Source organism: Mustela nivalis, assembly GCF_964662115.1.
Source record: "Mustela nivalis genome assembly, chromosome: 2".
NCBI classification, from domain to species: Eukaryota; Metazoa; Chordata; class Mammalia; order Carnivora; family Mustelidae; genus Mustela; species Mustela nivalis.
The window spans coordinates 110,328,802-110,346,738 of record NC_139021.1 but is presented as its reverse complement, the minus strand read 5'-3'; the positions used below and the strand labels follow the sequence as shown (position 1 = coordinate 110,346,738).

The 17,937-nt window shown below is 40.4% G+C and overlaps 2 protein-coding genes and 1 long non-coding RNA gene across 10 annotated transcripts in view; 1 reads left to right on the top strand and 2 right to left on the bottom strand.

The window, feature by feature from the left end:
* LOC309859831 (lipase member K-like) overlaps positions 1-17,937 on the bottom strand; it is a 596,159-nt gene that overhangs the window by 168,862 nt on the left and 409,360 nt on the right. The window lies entirely within an intron of this gene.
* LOC309859868 overlaps positions 1-17,937 on the top strand; it is a 79,160-nt gene that overhangs the window by 19,855 nt on the left and 41,368 nt on the right. For 2 of the 7 annotated variants that reach the window (XR_014308983.1, XR_014308984.1), the window contains exon 6: positions 13,625-16,203. The exons of 2 other annotated variants lie outside the window; for them this stretch is intronic. This is a non-coding gene — a long non-coding RNA (uncharacterized lncRNA). Of the gene's footprint in view, positions 1-6,064; positions 6,407-13,619; positions 16,204-17,937 lie in introns of those variants that run through there. 3 more of the 7 variants (XR_014308985.1, XR_014308986.1, XR_014308987.1) reach the window with 3 other exon arrangements.
* Positions 135-15,005, bottom strand: LOC309859844 (gastric triacylglycerol lipase; the record flags this gene model as incomplete). 2 transcript variants are annotated; one of them, XM_082721037.1, is made up of 9 exons in its annotated part: positions 135-504; positions 3,357-3,428; positions 4,288-4,359; positions 6,418-6,564; positions 8,050-8,186; positions 12,430-12,539; positions 13,613-13,811; positions 14,582-14,699; positions 14,871-14,975. In XM_082721037.1, 9 exons carry the CDS (start codon positions 14,973-14,975, stop codon positions 271-273), a joined length of 1,194 nt encoding a protein of 397 aa, XP_082577163.1. In that variant the 3' UTR covers positions 135-270. The 2 variants fall into 2 exon arrangements, with proteins under 2 accessions (XP_082577163.1, XP_082577164.1); XM_082721038.1 differs by lacking the exon at positions 4,288-4,359 and having other exon boundaries at positions 14,871-15,005.

The following is a 17,937-nucleotide window of genomic DNA, read 5'->3' as shown; positions in this document are numbered from 1 at the left end:
ATCACTGGAATGGGAAGACTGGAAGAGACATTTCACCTCCCCAGGAATGTGTCCTTTCAAGTGTTTCCAGACCCATCTTAAGTGAAAAACAAAACATATAAAACTTATTTGAGATCAAAAATGACAACTGGATAGATTGTTGATGCTGATTTATTTCTGAAGTGAAAATTACAGAAAGAGTCACTGAATCCCAAACACAGTAGAAAACCATGTGTGAGAGAAGAACTTATTTTGGAACAATAATTGGTTAAGTCTTTAAATGGGGAAGTACTAGTTATTTTCTCCCATCATAGAAACGATTTCATTGTAAAGTACTTGAGGGGCATCCATGGCCCAGATAAAATCCAAGTGGTTGTAAGGAGGGATCTTTCTGTGATAAATGAGGTTGGGGAGTTTGGAAAGCAGAAGGTCAACGTCTCGAGGGTCAGCCAGCAAGTCATTGCCTCCGTTCCACACTGCAATTGGCACGTGCATGTCCGTCAAGTTGTAGTAGGGAGGTGTGGGCTAAAACATAAGAGAGAAAGAACCCCAGTGTTTATAAGTAACTGCACTTTAAACCGCAATACTTATTTCTTGGCTAGAGGATATTGCACTGGTTGATGATTTTTTCTGTTGAGGTGTACTGACACATAACATTGTATTAATTTCAGGTGTATAACATAATGCTTTAATAGATGCATATATTGTGTAATAATCACCCCCATTAAGTCTAGTTATAGTCCATCACACACATGGTTACAGTTTTTTTTCTTATGATGAGAACTTTCAAGATCTACTTGAAAGTTTTTTTTTCTCTGTCTCTCTCTTTTTTAAAGATTTTATTTATTTATTTGAAGAGAGAATGAGAGAAAGAGCATGAGGGGGGAGGGTCAAGAGGAAAACAGACTCCCTGCAGAGCAGGGAACCTGATGTAGGACTCCATCCTGAGACTCCAGGATCAGGATCGGAACCAAAAGCAGTTGCACAACCAACTGACCCACCCAGGTGTTCCTTTAAGGTCTACTTTCTTGGCAACTTCCAAATATACAATACAGCATTGTTCATTGTAGTCACCATGTTGTACATGACATCCTCAAGGCTTTATTGTATAAACTGGAAATGTGTGCCTCTTCACTCATATCACCCACCCTCTACCCCACGCTGCTGGCAGCCACTCATCTGTTCTCTGTATCTGTGAATTCAGATGTTGGTTTTGTTTTCAGATTCCACATGTAAGTGAGATCATACAGAATGTGACTTAACTCTGACTTATTTCACTTAGTATAATGCCTTCAATTTTGATCCATGTTGTTGCACATGGCATGGTTGGGTTATAGAAGTAGATTCTTAGCAGGGATTGCTCAGAGAAAGTCCCCTTCATTCACAGCAAAGTGGATGCAGTGTTTTAGGTCAGTGCTTCTCAAACTTGAAAGGGCCTGTGAAACACCTGGGGATCATGGTAACATGAAGATTCTGATTTGGTACATCTAGGGGAAGAGCCAGGATTCTGCATTCCCGGGTGAATGCTGATACGGTTGGTCCTGGACCATGCATTGAATAGCAAATCTTTAGATCACGTTTCTTACAAATTAAAAATTTAGATTTCTACCCCAAATCAAGAAAGTGGATTTAATTGGATTCTAACTATAATAGTCTACCCAGACACTCTAAAATATGATCTCGAAATGTCTTGAGTCATTTATTTTGGCTTTGTACTGACTTACCAGTATGGTCAGTTAGCAGGTCAGTCAGTTCATTGAAGGGGTTGTTTTGTTGAATACTTGGCTGATTTGACTAAATATTGGATACAATTCTGAGAAAAGCTATCGTCAGTCCCATTTGCTATTTCTAGAAAATCAACATTTACACATAGGTTTTAAAGAGGCTTATAAAGCAGGACAAGGGAATAAGAAAATCATCACCAATTTTACCACTATCCACAGAGAATTTTTTTGGTTTTTTAGATCCTACTCTGCAGAATACTAATCCAATAAATGAAATTTTTCCATATCTCACCTTATATAATAGTCAACTTGTCATAGGAAAATATTTCATCATCTATAATTTTCCATAATATTTTAATACTTTATTTTAGTGGAGAGAAGGGTAAAATGTGGAGAATATTCATAATAATAATTATAAACCTACCTTCTTTTATTCATGCTCCGTTGTTCAAAGAGTTTTCTAGATGTTACCTTCTGGCTCTTAATTTAGTGTCAGGGCTCAGTTAGTTGAAGACCATCTGTGTTGTTCTATGGCTTGGCGGAGGGAGGGTGGGCTTGGGATTTGTTATTTCAGGTCCCCTAATATGGATGCCACTGATTACTGGTAGTACAGCCCAGGAGAAATGTAGATGCAAAGAATGACTGTGTTTGGGGGGTTTGAGGAGGTGATGATTGGAGAAAATGTGTTTTCAATGGTGTTTGATCTGATTGTGCCTCTTTGAAGACATCAAAAATTGTTGCAAAAGGGGGACATCTCTACACATGAGATATTGTCGTGAAGAGATAGAAATCCCTTCTAAACATCGAGTTGTGGAAGCAGATGAAAATCAGTAGGGCTGTTTGGCCAGTACGTGGGTGGAAACTCTGGGGTGGGAGGAGAAGGAAGGGGAGAAGATTATGAAAGCTACAGAGTAGCTCTCCCATTCAAATGTAGCCAGTGATGGTCTGCAGGTGTACCCTAACCTGAGGGCTTGCAGATGTGTTCTCATTACATATTTGGGTGGGGCAATGAAGAAATTGCTGTCTGAATGCCTATGGGGCCCCAGATGGGATGGCCCCAAAGCCTGGTTTCTTCGTGCAGCAACAAGGGCAGGGGGTGGCCAGTATGTCTGCCTCTCCAACAAGACCCCTGTCTGCCAAGGAGTATCTCCAGCCTTGATCTGCGAGCACACCATCCTCACATCTTATCTCTGGGAATATGGTGGCATCACTTCTCTGGCTGTTGACCCTGGAAGGGCTATTGTTTAAGAAGACCAGAGATTTTCTCCTAAACAGTTTGAATTGTCGGCTTGTTGTATCTGTGAACTGCGCTTCTGAAAGGAGAGGGCCATGTGTGGGCAGCTGATATCCAGGGCAGGGTTGTATAAGGAGGTGCAGGGGGATGAGTTCTAGGAGGTTCTCCCAGGTGGAGGTGCGGTACCCTGAATGCAGCCACTGGAGCTGAGTGCACAGAGAGAGTATGGAGACAGGGTGATGTCTGGCATAATGCATGGATTACAAGGAAATTACCATCTACTTTCTGATTTCCTTAAGGATGAGTCTGGACACCAACATTCCTTTGGAATACACATGCCTGATGATCATAATTTCACCTTTAAAGTTTTATATCTTTGTCTTTCAAAATGTGAACAATTCCAACTTTAAGAAGCTTACCTGGTGAAAGTGCAGCATGTTCAGAGCTGGGCTTCCCCAGTCAAAAGCTTGGAACTCCCCAGACTTTACAGCCTAATGGAGAGAAATGAATAATACAAGGAAATAAAAGCTCTCCCTGCTATGTGAAAAACAAAATTCAAACCCTTCCAGGTAGTTTACTTTCAACTTAGACAATTTTTGAAAAACATTTTTCTCCTTCCCAAAAGTTAAGACTGTTGTTCATCCAGGACCAGATATTTATGCAAGTTTAAGTGTGGCTTTGCTTGAAATAATTTTTTTCTCACATGCCAAGTCATTAAAAAAAAAAATCATTCACTTCTTTGCTACCCAAAGTGATTGTTTTCATAGGATTTTATTTTTATTTTTTTTAGAGAGTGAGAATGCACCCATGCAAGAGGGGTGGGGAGGGGCAGAGGGAGAGGAAGAGAGAGAGAATCTTAAGCAGGTTCCATGTTCAGTGCGGAGCCTGATGCAGGGCTTGAGCTCATGACCCCAAGATCATGATTTGAGCCAAAGTCAAGAGTCAGAAACTTAACCAACTCAGCCACCCAGGAGCCCCTCATAGGATTTCATTTACATGGACAGAATAGCTATTTTCAGCTGGCAGCCACATGCCAGGAAAATTCCCTGCTAGGAGCATTTGACAGAGTATTTCAAGATTGTGCTTTACGGAAAGGGCCAGGGATTCAGGCACACAAAAGAATTTTTTTTTTAAAAGATTTTATTTATTTATTTGACAGAGAGAGATCACAAGCAGGCAGAGAGGCAGGCAGAGAGGAGGAAGCAGGCTCCCTGCTGAGCAGAGAGCCCGATGTGGGACTCGATCCCAGGACTCTGAGATCATGACCTGAGCCGAAGGCAGTGGCTTAACCCACTGAGCCACCCAGGCGCCCCCACAAAAGAAGTTTTAAGAGCATTTGAGAAATGATACCTGAGACCAGTGGAGGACATCCTGAACTGAAGTTCCTGCTGGATTATGTGATAGATACACATCCAAGCGACTCTATAAAGCAAAGGCACACACATATGTATATTGGGTTTCTTAAAATAGCTAAGATTTCAATTTTTGTGATCCAGGTCAAGTGCCTAAATTCAGCGTTCACCAAAGGAGCCAAGCAACATAGTTGTATGCTGCTGGAGAGTTAGCAAAGTGTAATTGCATGAGACAGTTGTTTGATTTGTCACCACTCAATGAGAACAGCTCATCATCCCTTTGATCAAAATGGAAATTGGGGCTCAGAGAAGTTTGGAGAAATGTCCAATGACATGCAGCTCATATCAAGCCAGAGATTTTACTCTAGATCTCTAGCTTCTCAGCTTTTGCTTCTCTCTACCCAGTGTTGGAGTACAGTAGATGTAATGTATGCACATATAGCGAGATGTGTACGTGTACTCATATATGATAGTCATATATATATATAGTCATATATATATATGACCATATGTATATATACAGATATATAGTCAGAATACACATACAAGATATTTACAATCATTGTGCTATCCTGCTATCCTATCACTGCTCTAATCCACTGTGACCAGACCCCAGACAACAAACTGAAATCTTGTCTTAGCTTGTATAGACTGGTTCATAGTGGGTCTTAGTGCCACTGTAAAGAGGACCATGGCTAGGGTCAAACAAATTGACCATCATCATAGAAGAACGAAATACCTTTGCACATAATGTTCATGTGGAAGGATGAAATCTCGAATTCCCTTTGCTCCTTGTCTGTATTTCACTACGAATTTTCTCAGAAGGTTCTCACAGATGGAATGCAGTAATCTGTTCTGCCTTTTCTTAGTGTGACAAGGGTAGATGGTTCCATCATACTGCACATACAAAATGGCAGCCATTCCCAGAGCCAAGGAGAGGGACTTGCTTGCAAGACAGAGGGATGAGTCTTCTACTTACCATCCAAAACAGAAATGGAGGAAATTTACCTTTTTCACATATATTCTAAAATATCCACAGATTCTGACCAACACTAAGAAAGAGGACTGGGTGTCCTTGATTTCCATGAGGGCAGGAAGGTATCTGTGATTTCACCATTGTGTCCCCAGTAGCTACAACACTTAGTAGTGTCCTAGTAAATATTGTTTAATAAGTAGATACCTGGAGGTAGAATTATATCTTCTTGTCAATGAACTTGGTTAACCAACAATTCGGAGTAAGGATAATTGTCAAAATATAATAGTATTAGTAGCAAAACATATGCAGTTCCTATGAGCCATATGCTTTGAACTATGGTCTCTAAGCTTTACACAAATTAGTTCATTTAATCTCCACACTAATACACTTGATGGACAAGGAAACCAAGACACATGATTGTAACTCAGCTCCAAAGAAAGGATTGGAGTTTAGGCTCTTAACTGGAATTTATATTCTTAACTCCTTTTGATAACGGTACTTTTTCATATATGTTTTTAAAACCCAAACCCAATTCAAAACAATGGAAATAGCTAGATAAAGAGTATGGACAAAAGCTAACATAAATAGTTGCTCTGAAATAAATTTTATAAAATTTATGGGAGTGACTATCAGCATTAAGAACATTCAGTCAATGCTTAGACATCAGCAGAGAAGCCTGCTAAAATATATGGTTCAGTGCCTCCCCTCACAGAATTTAAGTATTATACCAATTACTTAGGAGGTCAGAAGTGAGTAGAGCTCACTACCTACTATTTTTTCTATATGCTGTTTACTTTAGGGAGCACTTGGGTGACCGCAGGGAGCTGGAGGGAACGAAACTGGGAGCAATGATGTGACTTCCCTTGGGCTTATCTACAAAGCATGGACACAATTCTGAAGCTACTCCTAGTTTTTTTGTTTATTTGTTTTTGAGTAGACTCCATACCCAGCATGGAGCCCCACGTGGAGCTTGAACTCACGACCCTCAGATCAAGCCCTGAGCTGAGATCAAGAGTTGGATGCTTAAACAACTGAGCCACCCAGGCCCCCACTCCTCCTAGTTTTTCAAAGTACCATGTCTAAGTCATGGTAGAACAAGTCCTCAAAATATTGCTCAAAATATTCAGAATCAAAATGTCAATGCATACAAACCATGTTCAAGTTATTAGTATCAAATCCACAAATGATGAATAAGGCATTGCTGCAGAGGAGATCCACCGTCTCCCGGGAGCACACCTCAGTAGCAAGAAACTGATCAAAAAAGTGGTGTGGGTAGAATATTTTGTCACCAAATACAAGCTGAAAAATAAAAGCATTGGGACAGTTTTGTAAACATGAAGTGGCAAAGAAGACTCATTAATTTGTCTAGTTGCAAATTGGCTGGTGAGATTTTCATATTTCTTTATGTTGTTTCAGGAATTTCAAACTCTTTTTCGGGGAATGGACAGGGCAGATGACCAACATTGAATATTTATTGTTCCATTGAGAAATATAGTGGCTGCCGAGGAGATGTGTAAGACACAAAGAGTTACAGTCCAGTTGGGCTAATAAGTGCCATGAAATAAAAATCATAAAACAACGTGGCAGGATGTCATAAGTGATGCAACAAAACATCAAAAGATCAGAAGCCGAAATGGTGACCCCATTGTATTTTCAGGAAAACCTTTGGAAAGACAATGAGGCTCGGGAGCTTGATTATTTGCCTTAAATCTTCTTGAGGAAAATAGACCTGGGTTATCCCCATATTATATGGGAGGAAACAGGAGGCTAAGAAATAGTTGAGATCTTGTGCTTACCTAGAAGTGACTAAAAAGTTCACAGATTCTATAAAGCTACCATCTTGATCCGAGCCTCAAACCCCTGACGTAAGGTCTAATGCTTTTTAATTATTATTTTTAAACCAACTATCTACGTTGCCTATCAGAAAACCTGAGCCCAAGTAGGAAAGAAACACCTGCAGCAGCGCAGCTGGTAATGATAGTCAAAGTCATCACACATTTTTCACGTTTTGAGCAAAAGCTTTACATATGTAATTTGACTGTAGAGTCTCTTGGGCTTTCAACACACAAGTTAGTTCAAAGTGAAAAGAAATGAATAGTGCAAAACCATGGAAGGAAATAGCATCATTACGTTTTACAGACTGCAGTAAAAGTGTTCTCCTGAAGGAAGCGCATCGGTGTCTGTATGCGTCAGTTTAGGTAGGTGGGAGAAGTAGGTGATTAAGTGTTGGGAAAACAAGGATCATTAGTTCCCTCCAGTGTGTGCCTACTATACAAGACACTTAATATTTCCTGTTTATTGCAACCCACACTCCTGCCCTCTGGGACCCCTTTTAAAGTTCTGAAAGTCAAGGGCATTTGATGAAGGGTCTCAAGGTCCTTGTCTCCACGAGTGTTGCTCCCCTTCCCCTCTTTCTCCTTTTCCCTCTCCTTCCCTTTCTTTTCTACCCTTCCCCTTTCTGGTTTTCTTCCTTTTGTTCTTATTTCTCCCTCCCTGAATCGTGGTTTTCATACATACAAAGGAAACGAAACATCTATGATGGGGACCGACACTCCTGGTATCGCTAACCCATGTAAAGCTACCAAGGATGTGGATAGAAAGGGGGATCTCAGTGGCTGTCATGGGGATTCAGCCATTGCTAGGCAGGAACTGAAACATGCTTCGGCCCATTTCCATTCTTGGCCAGAAGCATGGTTGTCCGTACTGTGTTTCCCTTCTCTTTCCGTCCCTCTGAGACCCACGGACAACTTGACATCTTAGATTCAGTTGAAGAGAATCACATACCTTGAACATGAATGAAGGAAGAAGCATGAGTTTGTTCAGAAGGGTTTTGGTGTATTTCACGGTGGCAACGGGAGCTAAAGCATAGAAGGTTTTGATTTTTTTAGCCAGCTTGGGGTTGGTAGAAAAGGCGATGAAACCTGAAACAGAACGACAAGGAACCAGTAAAGTAGATGTGTGTGTGTGTGTGTGTGTGTGTGTGTGTGTGTGTGTTTTACAAGTGGGACATTATTTGGATTTACACAGAGTGCTGTTTACTAAGAGAGAGAAACTGACCACCTCTGCTTGTTCAGAGCGACCAAATTTTAGTATATATTTTTTATTTTTGTAGATTCTCTCTAGGAACCTGAGGCTAGAACTTGTAAAAAGTTAAGTTCTTTCATCTGACTTTAGAAAACAGGCCAATTTTAAGATTCATGTGGGGTGAGGAAGAATTACTTATACTGCAAACAGATTTTGATGAGTTCAGATTCATGTCATCACAGTGAGATAATTAATTAGCACTTCATATGAGGAGGGTATGCAAAGGGAAAGATTGAAAAAGTTTTAAATCTGACCAAACAAGATTTGAATCCGGGCTATGGGGTTTATTGGATTTGTTACCTTGGACAGGCCACCTAAGCACTGAAAGCGTCATTTTCCTCATCTGAAATATGGGACTAAAAATGAGTGCTTTAGTAGGGTTTTTTAAGGAACCAAGTGAGGTGAATTATAGAAGGTATTTACCAGGACACTAAGCACATTGTAAATGCTGGACAAGAGACCAGCCACAATAATTCAAACATCTATGCTCCATAAATATACTCAGCTCTTGTCTGTAATGAATTGCTGTTTTGAATGGTAGCATATTAGTAGACTGGGATGTGATCAAAGAGTCATTAAGCTAAACTCTATACAATCAAACTACATAGGATAATCTCTCCCCCTCGTTAATAATAGCATATTGATTAGACAAAAGAGTTCTGAACAACAACAATAAAAAAAAAAAGACTTTCAAATGTGAACACTTACCTCACCTACCTCTGCCTAATTCTACTTAAGGAAGAATGGCATTTGCTAAGGGATTCTTTACCTGATTGCCTAATTCTGTAGATTATAGCCAGTCTATCACCCAGAGAAAGCAAGAATCACACAGGAAGAGATTGCATGGGTATCTACAGGTCCCAGCACAGGTAGGACAGGTGACTTCTCAGAATACACTTCCTTGCTTAGAATAAACAAAACTACTTGTGACACAATCCTAAAAGGGACACTTATCTGACTTCCCAGTACACAGAAGATTAGAAGATGCAAATGCAAAGCAGAAACACCTTCCAGAAATCTATGTGTGTGGTGACAGTGATGACATGTTATCCATTAGTGACAAGAAGAATGGAATGTTCAAAATTCAAATGACTGCAAAGAGTGGTAGTTTGGAGTCACTTAGTGTCAGTTTTACTCATCTCCATAAATCCTAGGAAATCATTGCATTGCATCTTGAGGAAATAATTTTATAACCCTAGATCAATGAGGAAAAGTTAAACTCTGTTCAGTGTGTGCTATTTAAAAAACAAAAACAAAAACAAAACAAAAAAAAAAAACACAGCAGTGTGTCATAAGTTAAGGCAGATTTCCCTCCAAAATGATGCAACTTTTGTATGGTTTCGGAAATCAAAGGAGTCAATTTTGGTAATCTAGAACATCTCCCCTTTTTTAACAAAGGATCCTCAAAGGTTTTTGAGGAGCACCTGGGCTCAATCGGTTGAGCACCTGACTCTTGGTTTTAGCTCAGGTCATGATCTCAGGGTCATGAGATCGAGCCCCTGTGGGACTCCATGCCCAGTGGGACATCTGCTTGAGATTCTCTCTCTCTCCTTCTCCCTCTGCCCCTGTCCCTGCGTATGCATGTGCATGTTTTCTCTCTTTAAAATAAGTAAATCTTTAAAAAAAAAAAGAAAGAAAAAGGATATCGACTCGATTGTTGACCATGTGGGATACATGCTGTGCTGTACCTGCCCAGATTCCTCCTCATGTCTGAGGCATTTATTTAACCCCAGCAGCAGAGAATTTGTGACTCCTGTCTGATTTTGCTTTTGCTCAGGAGAATCCATGGTTCTCAAACAATTCTAAAGAATTCCTTCCCCGGGTAGTCTTCATTGAATGGGCGGGTCAACTAGTGGCCAAAAAGGCCCAGCCACCTGGTTCCACTCCAAAAGACTCTCAAGAACCTTCTCATACAGAATTGACTGAGCTTTTTGGAACTGTGTCACGTCCCCGCTGCTCCCTCTGCCCAGTCTTGCCTTCTGCCCTTTACCCTAGCAGTGTTTATTTATAAAACAACCTGAATACTAGTCCTCATCTCCTTGGGGACATGACCTATGATGTTTTTCTCTAAAATTTTATAGGTGAGTTAGCTCAGTTGGTTAAGTATCTTCCTTCTCCTCAGGTCATGATCCCAGGGTCCTGGGATCGAGTCTGGCATTGGACTCCTTGCTCAGCAAGGATTCTGCTTCTCCTTCTCTCTCTCAGATAAATAAACTTTTAAAAATTCTATAGATGAGACCCACGCGCCCACCACCAACTTCACCCACTTCCCTGCATCGATGTTTATATATGGACCTACCGATTACTTAGATTCCCAGCATGGAATCAAGTCATCGGCTGAGAACAGAGACTAGCATAAAATACGTCATTATTCCTCCTCTGTGACCCCTCCTTCCCCTTCTGCTTCCACCTTTCCCTTCCCCTTAAAGCTATCTCTCTCGCGCTCGGGAGCTCACCCGATTATGCTTTATCTCAACCATTCCTCTGACGTTGCTGTTCGGAAGGTCCCTCCACCTGTCCGGCTGCCAAATCCAAAGGTCCCTTCTTAGACTTCAGTTCCCTGACTCATCAGTAGCCTCTTCCACAGCTGACCACCTTCTCCTTCTTGAAACACTTTCTGCCCTTGACTTCCAGAACATGAGGTACTCCTGGCTCCCCATAGCACTGTCACCATGATGTCCCAGCTCCTTCATCTGATTCCTCCTCATCTTCTAGACTAAGAGCAGCCCGGGCTTCGTCCTTGGGCTCCTCCCCTTTCCTGTCTGAACTCACTCTACTGGTTATTGCACCCGGTTTCTCGTACATTTTGTACATTCAGATCTCCAGCAGGTTTCCGGCACCCAACAGCGAGAAAACAGAGCCCCTGTCCCCCTGGACCATATCTGTTGTTCTCACAGCCATCCCCCTTGTGGACTGGGCATCTCCATCACTCCAGGGGCTCAGACCACAAATCTCACATCATTCTTGACCCCTTTCTTTCCCTTATGCCCCATATCCAATGTGGAGGCAAGTCCTATAGGTTCCTCTTTCAGAACACATCGAGAACCTAACCATACACCACAGCTACCCACCTGCATCCAGGTCACGATCATGCCTCTCATAGGTCACTCTAAGAATCCCTTAACCAGTTCCTCTACCCCTACCCTTGTTCCTTATCAGCAGCTGGGGTGATTCTGTTAATGGGACTGTGTAACTTCTAATGCTGTTGAGGGCCTTGAGGTCAGATCCTGGTACTCCCATCTTCAAAACTCTGCTCTGGTTTCCCTTTACTTAGAGTAAAACCTGAAATCCCTATAACATCTCAAAAGCTCTGAACAGTCTGCCCTCCTTAGACTGTGCCCACATCTCGTCCTTGCTTTGTGTCTGATTCAGCTACACAGTGAATCACCTCATCACCATTCCTTGAAAGTCTGCAACCTCAGACCATTTGCACTTGCTTTTCCCTCTTTCCAGAACATCAGTCTTTCAGGCATACACATGACTCACCAGTCCCCAGTCCCCCATCTCCTTCACAGAGTGCTGGGGATATCCTCTATCTGAACTAGCCGTGTCCCCTCTGATGCTCCCTTATAGCCTTTCCTGATTATTTGCTTCCCATAACGCTACCATTATTTAACTTACTCTGTATTTTACTTTATAACCCTTGTTACTTTCTCTGCCTCCCCGCTAGAGTATCTGTAGCACAAGGACGGAAATTTTCATCTCCTTTATTTATTGCTATATTCTTAGGACACATTGCAGATGTTCCACTCATGTGGTTGAGTGGATGGGATGTCCAGTCCAGAGGACAGGAGGTGCAGTGTCTAAGATTATGGGCTTGGGAGTAGGATGGCCTGAGCTGGGATCTGAGGTACCCTATTCGTCCTACCTGTGTTACCTTGCACAAGTTATTTCCCCTCCTGTCTTATTTCCCCATATATACAACAGATTTGATCATTGTCCCTATATCATTGGATTGTCGTAGCCATTCCTTTATATGATGGATGGAAAACAGTTAGCACAATGACCGACATGCCTGCATAACCACTGGGAAGGGGTCTGTATAAACAAAAGCCCCCTGCTTCAGCTGCTTTTACCTACCAATGGTGGTGCCTTGGGAGTGGCCAACGTAGTGCAGCTTATCCTGTCCAGTTTTCTTTAAAATGAAGTCAATCGTGGCTGGGAGGTCGTATTTAGCCATCTCATCAAAGCTGTGAGAAAAACGAAGGCAAAAATAAAACTGAATACATTTCCTGGCTATAATTTCTAAAAGTCAAGCCTATTTATAGCTAAGCCTCTCTCTGGGAAAATAGAAAACTGGCTTCTCTAAGCATTGCTGCTTATAGACCAGGAGAGAGTGTCAGGTGCTTTGGGGGGGCTGGCTTCTTATCAAGAGCTGACGTCATTTCTGAAATGGAGCATTACAACTGCAGCTTAATTCAAACAAGATAGCCTCTGTCGGTGGGGAACCTTGCTATCCCTAAAAATGAATGTCAGATTTAATCATCATTTGTACACAGATTGTACACAATCTGGGGTCAATTGAGATGAGTCAGAGCGCCCTTTCTTTTACTCCCCAAAGATCAGCCAGAATGGTCTTTGGAAAATGAAAATGGGATTCTGCCACTGCCTTTTTGGAAACTGCTCGGTGACTTCTCATTGTGCGCAGGGTGAGCTCTGAAGGCCTCAGCGTGGCCCACGGAGCCCACCTGACCTCTCTCTCTTTCTCACCCCCCCAGAGACACGAGCTTCCTTGCAGGCCCTAGAACACTCAGAGCACTTTTCTATGCTTTAGCAGCACCACCGAAATCTCTTCTACTTCCCCCTCCATCAGCACTTTTTAGGAATGGGGCATGAGAGGGCCGGAGAAAGGAAACCTTTGAAAAGCTGGCCATGGTGTCCATAGTAACTCCCTCCCACCCTCTTCACTGTTGATGGTGACTTGGGTTCTTGAAACCCCAACTGAGCTTGGATATCCTCCCAAATCTCGATAGATCTTCCTTTTGGAATCTGCTAAGGCACCAAATTTCCTTGCTTCGGTCATTTCGCTCATTCCATTTGAAAAGGGAATCTGTTCATCACACGTACTGAGATCATGGAGGAAAAGCTACCCCTGGACTCAGAATCCAAGAAGGGATTAGAATAAAAAGGACTTGCTTCTTCCCTCCTGAGAGTGTAATGTATTAAAATGGGACTGGATTGGAACAGGCAAACATGAATACTCACACTTTTTAAACTCGATTTTATTTTTCATTGTCCATTTTTCTTTGTCCCTTTTCTTTACCTGAAAGCCCAGAATTCCACGGAGTCTGGGGAGAAGTATAGGTTTCTCCTGGCCCAGGTGTTCCCCCTGCTGTTTCCCAGCCATACGTCATAGCCGGCGTCTGCCAAAATGAAGGCCAGGCTGTTGTTGGGCAAATTGGAGATCCAGTTTGTGGCTGATGTGAGCAAACCGTGTTGCAGAAACGCAACAGGTCTCCGGCCTGAGGGAGAAAATTGTATCCAAGATTTATACCTCATTCCTCATTCTCAAATAAACGTGGAGACAGGATATAGACTTTCGGACGACTAGAATGAAATAGTTTTGCTTGATTGAGTTGAATATTTGAATATATCATTTTAATTATGGTGGTGGTTTCTCAAGTGACACAACGCATCAGATTGTGCAGTTTAACCTTGGAAGGCTATTGAGAAACTTATATTCTGAGGAAATTCAGTGTGATGTTAATTTAAGTGGCTTGTGAGTGGTAAAGTGATAGGTGATCATGCTTAATTTTATTCTCCTTGTACTTCACAATTTTCCTGCGATGAGAAAAAGATAAAATGTTTGTGTAAGTGAGGAAATGAGCCTCAGATCACCTCCTTTCCTCCCCATGGTCACACACATCCTGGCTAACTCTTCCTGATCCTCCAGGACTCAGCTAAGTCATTATTTCTAGAGCAAGTTTTCCTTGATCTCCATCAGCCGAGTTAGGCCTCTGTATCAGAACTTCTGGCTTAATGTCCTCTGCAGAGTTCTAGCATTGCACTTATCATGTATCATTATAATTATCTGTTCATGATTCCACTAACTTCATGGTGATCTCTCTGAAGATGAGAGATAAAGTTTCATCATGGTTTCATTTCTAGAATGAGCAAGACTCACTAAGTCTTTAGGGAGAAATGAAAGGAGGAAGGGAAGAAGGAAAGAAACAAGGATGGAATGAAGGGAAGAAAAGAGAAGGGAAAAAAAGGAAGGGAGGGAGGATTATACCTATATTCTCTGAATTTTTCTTCCCATAAGGAATTCTATTGATCCCAAGGATATAACCATCTTCCGTTATGACATCATACTCTTCACTTGGGTAACCCCAGTAGGAGATCATCTGACTCTGATGAAGAAAAACAAAGCTTCTAGTTTCATTTGAGTTTTTAAAAGCATCTAGTAAGTAGATAAGTTATTCTTGACTGGTCATGTAAAAGCTTCAGCTTGCCATGATTCTAAGTCATGATAGTAGCTCTTGGTTCTGTGGGTTCCCTGCCCCACAACTCTGGTAACTTACAATATTCATGGTCACTTCAGGGCTTATAGGATGTAATTTTCCAAAGTAAGCATGTGTGGTTCCAAGTGCAGATATCAAACTTGCTACAGTTAATAGCAACCACATTTTGCTCTTGTCTGAAACAGAAGAAACCATGGCAGTGGTTAGCCTATGATGCTTTCATAACACTTGTATTCTGTGCTAGTTTTTACCTTCATGCAAGGTTTGATTATATTCTTTTTTGGGCAGTAAACTGGGACATGTGATGGTCAGCATGTGTATTTTAATGCTTCACATGTTTCACTCTCCTTGAAGCCTTTTAAGAACATTTCCTACTTGGTTTTCAAGTCATATTGAGCTCAACTTAATTGATCAAAATGTCTTCTAATTGTCTGGCATAATATTATGTTCTTATTATGCCTTATGTTTAAAGCTTTTGTCAACTCTTTTTGAGAGCCCCAAGTCATGTGTGTGTGTTGGGGTTGGGTGGCATTGTGTTAACATTTGATTCTTTTAGATTCGATATCAATACAACATGGTTCAAACCCATCATGATGTCTTTAACATTGTTTATGATAGCCACTCCATAAATGCTTATTAATCTGAGGTAATTATATGGACTTAATGGCCACCACCAGTTGTTCAAAATATCTAACAACAAAGTATCTAACAACAAAGAGGAAAACCCATATCATGATATTAAAAGAATTTTAGTGATTTTCTAATTCAACCCCCTCATAGTCTACAGGTAAGAAACAACAACCTACTTCTCAGAGAAGTTAAAGATAATTTCAAGTGGATCACATTACTGCTATTATATATGTGATCAGTCTTTCACATAATGTCCTCTCAAATTTGGTAGGCTTTTATAAGCTATTTTATAAAGTGAAAAAACAGGGGCTCCTGGGTGGTGCAGTTGGTTAAGTGTCTGACTTTTGGTTTGGGCGCAGGTCCTGATCTCAGGGTGGTGAGATTGAGCCCCATGTCAGGCTCTATGGGCAGCAGGGAGTCTGCTGGACATTCTCTCTCCCTCTAACTCTGCCCCTCCTGCTTTTTGTTTCTCTCTTACTCTTCCTAAAATAAATAAGTCTTTTTACAAAAGTAAAAAAAAATGTTAACTTCCATAAGATATCTGTAGCTTCTATGACAAAGGATTACTTTCTTTAATATCTATTAGCTTTTATTAATCAGTGAGAAAAAAGACCAACAAATCAATAAATACTGGTTGAGCACATGAAAAAGCTTTCCTAGAGAGAAAAGTGGCCTAAAACCTTACAACTTAAAAACATTTGTAAATATTCTGTTACATTTATAATCAATGAAATGTAAATTAAAACTATAATGTTTTAATACCTATCAAATCAAGTTTGATAATTCATAGTGATGGCAAAATTGGGTGGAAGACCTAAGTGTTTGTGGGAGTGTAAGTTTTTGCTAGGTCTTTCAAGAAAATTATGAAAATTTAAAATGCATAACTCTTCTATTCCACATTTAGATTTTAATCTCAGCTATAACCACAAATGTGTCTAAAACCATCTATATGTACGAGGATGTTCACTACAGCATTGTATATAACAGGAAAGATTGGGAATGACTTAAATAAGTGCCTATCAGTAGAGAACATAATCTTATAAATTATCCTGTAAACCATACAACAGAATGTGATACTTCTTGTTTAAAAAAAGTGAGATGCAAATAAAAACTGCAATGAAATACCTCACACCTGTTAGCATGACCATTATCAAAAAGATAAGAAATGACAAGTGTTGACCTGGGTATGGAGAAAAGGGAGACATTGTGCACTGTTGGTGGGAATGTAAATTGGTCCACAAACAGTATGGAGGTTCTTCAAAAGAATTATAAATAGAACTGTCATATAATTCAACAATTCCACTTGTGAGTATTTATCCAAAGGGGAAAAAACACACTAACTCAAAATATATTGGCACCCCCATGTTCACTGATGTTCACTGCAGAATTATTTATGGTAGTTAAGACATGGAAGCACTGTAAGTGTCCACTGATGGAAAAATGGATAAAGAAAATGTCACACACACACACACACACACACACAGACACAGGAATACTATTCAGCCGTTAAAAAGAAGGAAATCTTGCCCTTTGTGACAACATGGATAGACCTCAAGGACATCGTGCTAAGTGAAATAAGTCAGACAGAGAAAGATGAATACTATATGATCTCATTTAGGTGTGGTATCTCAAACAAAAAAACAAAAAACCCCAAACAAAACCTAAACAACTGAGCTCATGGATACAGAGAACACAGGGGTGTTTACCAGAGGTAGGGAGGTAGAGGGGGAATGAAATGAGAGAGGTGAATTAAATAGTACAAACTTCCAGCTATAAGATAAATAAGTCAGGGGGATATAACATACAACATGGGGACTATAGTTGATAACAATAATGTATGGTATTTTTTAAAGTTGCTAAGAGAGTAGATCTTAAAGGCTTTCATCACAAGAACAAATAATTCTGTAACTATGTGTGGTGACGGATGTTAACTAGAGTTAGTTTCGTGATCATTTTGCAATATATAGAAATATTGACTCATTAATGGTGTACATTGAAACGGATATAATGTTATATAGCAATTGTATTTAAATTACAAAATAAGAAGAAGAAATACTATAATACTCCCCAAAGAGAAAAAAGTGAGAAAGTATTTATATAAAAATTTATCTGAGCTGGTTATAAAAAAAAAAGACACAGAATACAGTTCATTTGGTTTATCTAATACAGTCTGTGTAGTACCATTTATAAAATTTAAAAGGTCTCATTTGAAAAGTAAAACTAGAACACCAAAATTGTTGGGCATCTTGGTTATGAAGCCATACTGCCCAGTGACAAAATCTGCTGGTTATAAAAGGAATGATTTTTTTTTTCTTATTCTGAGTTACTGGGGTTACCCAATTTAAAATTTATCAGTCTTGCTTGTCAACATGTGGTAGTTGGGACAGCTGGCCAGCATTTTCTCTAGGAAAATAAGGAATCCCGCTTATACTCAAACTTATTAGAACTAAACTGATGTTCTTTACCATTTTTGCATTTTTATAGAAATTGCAATTTA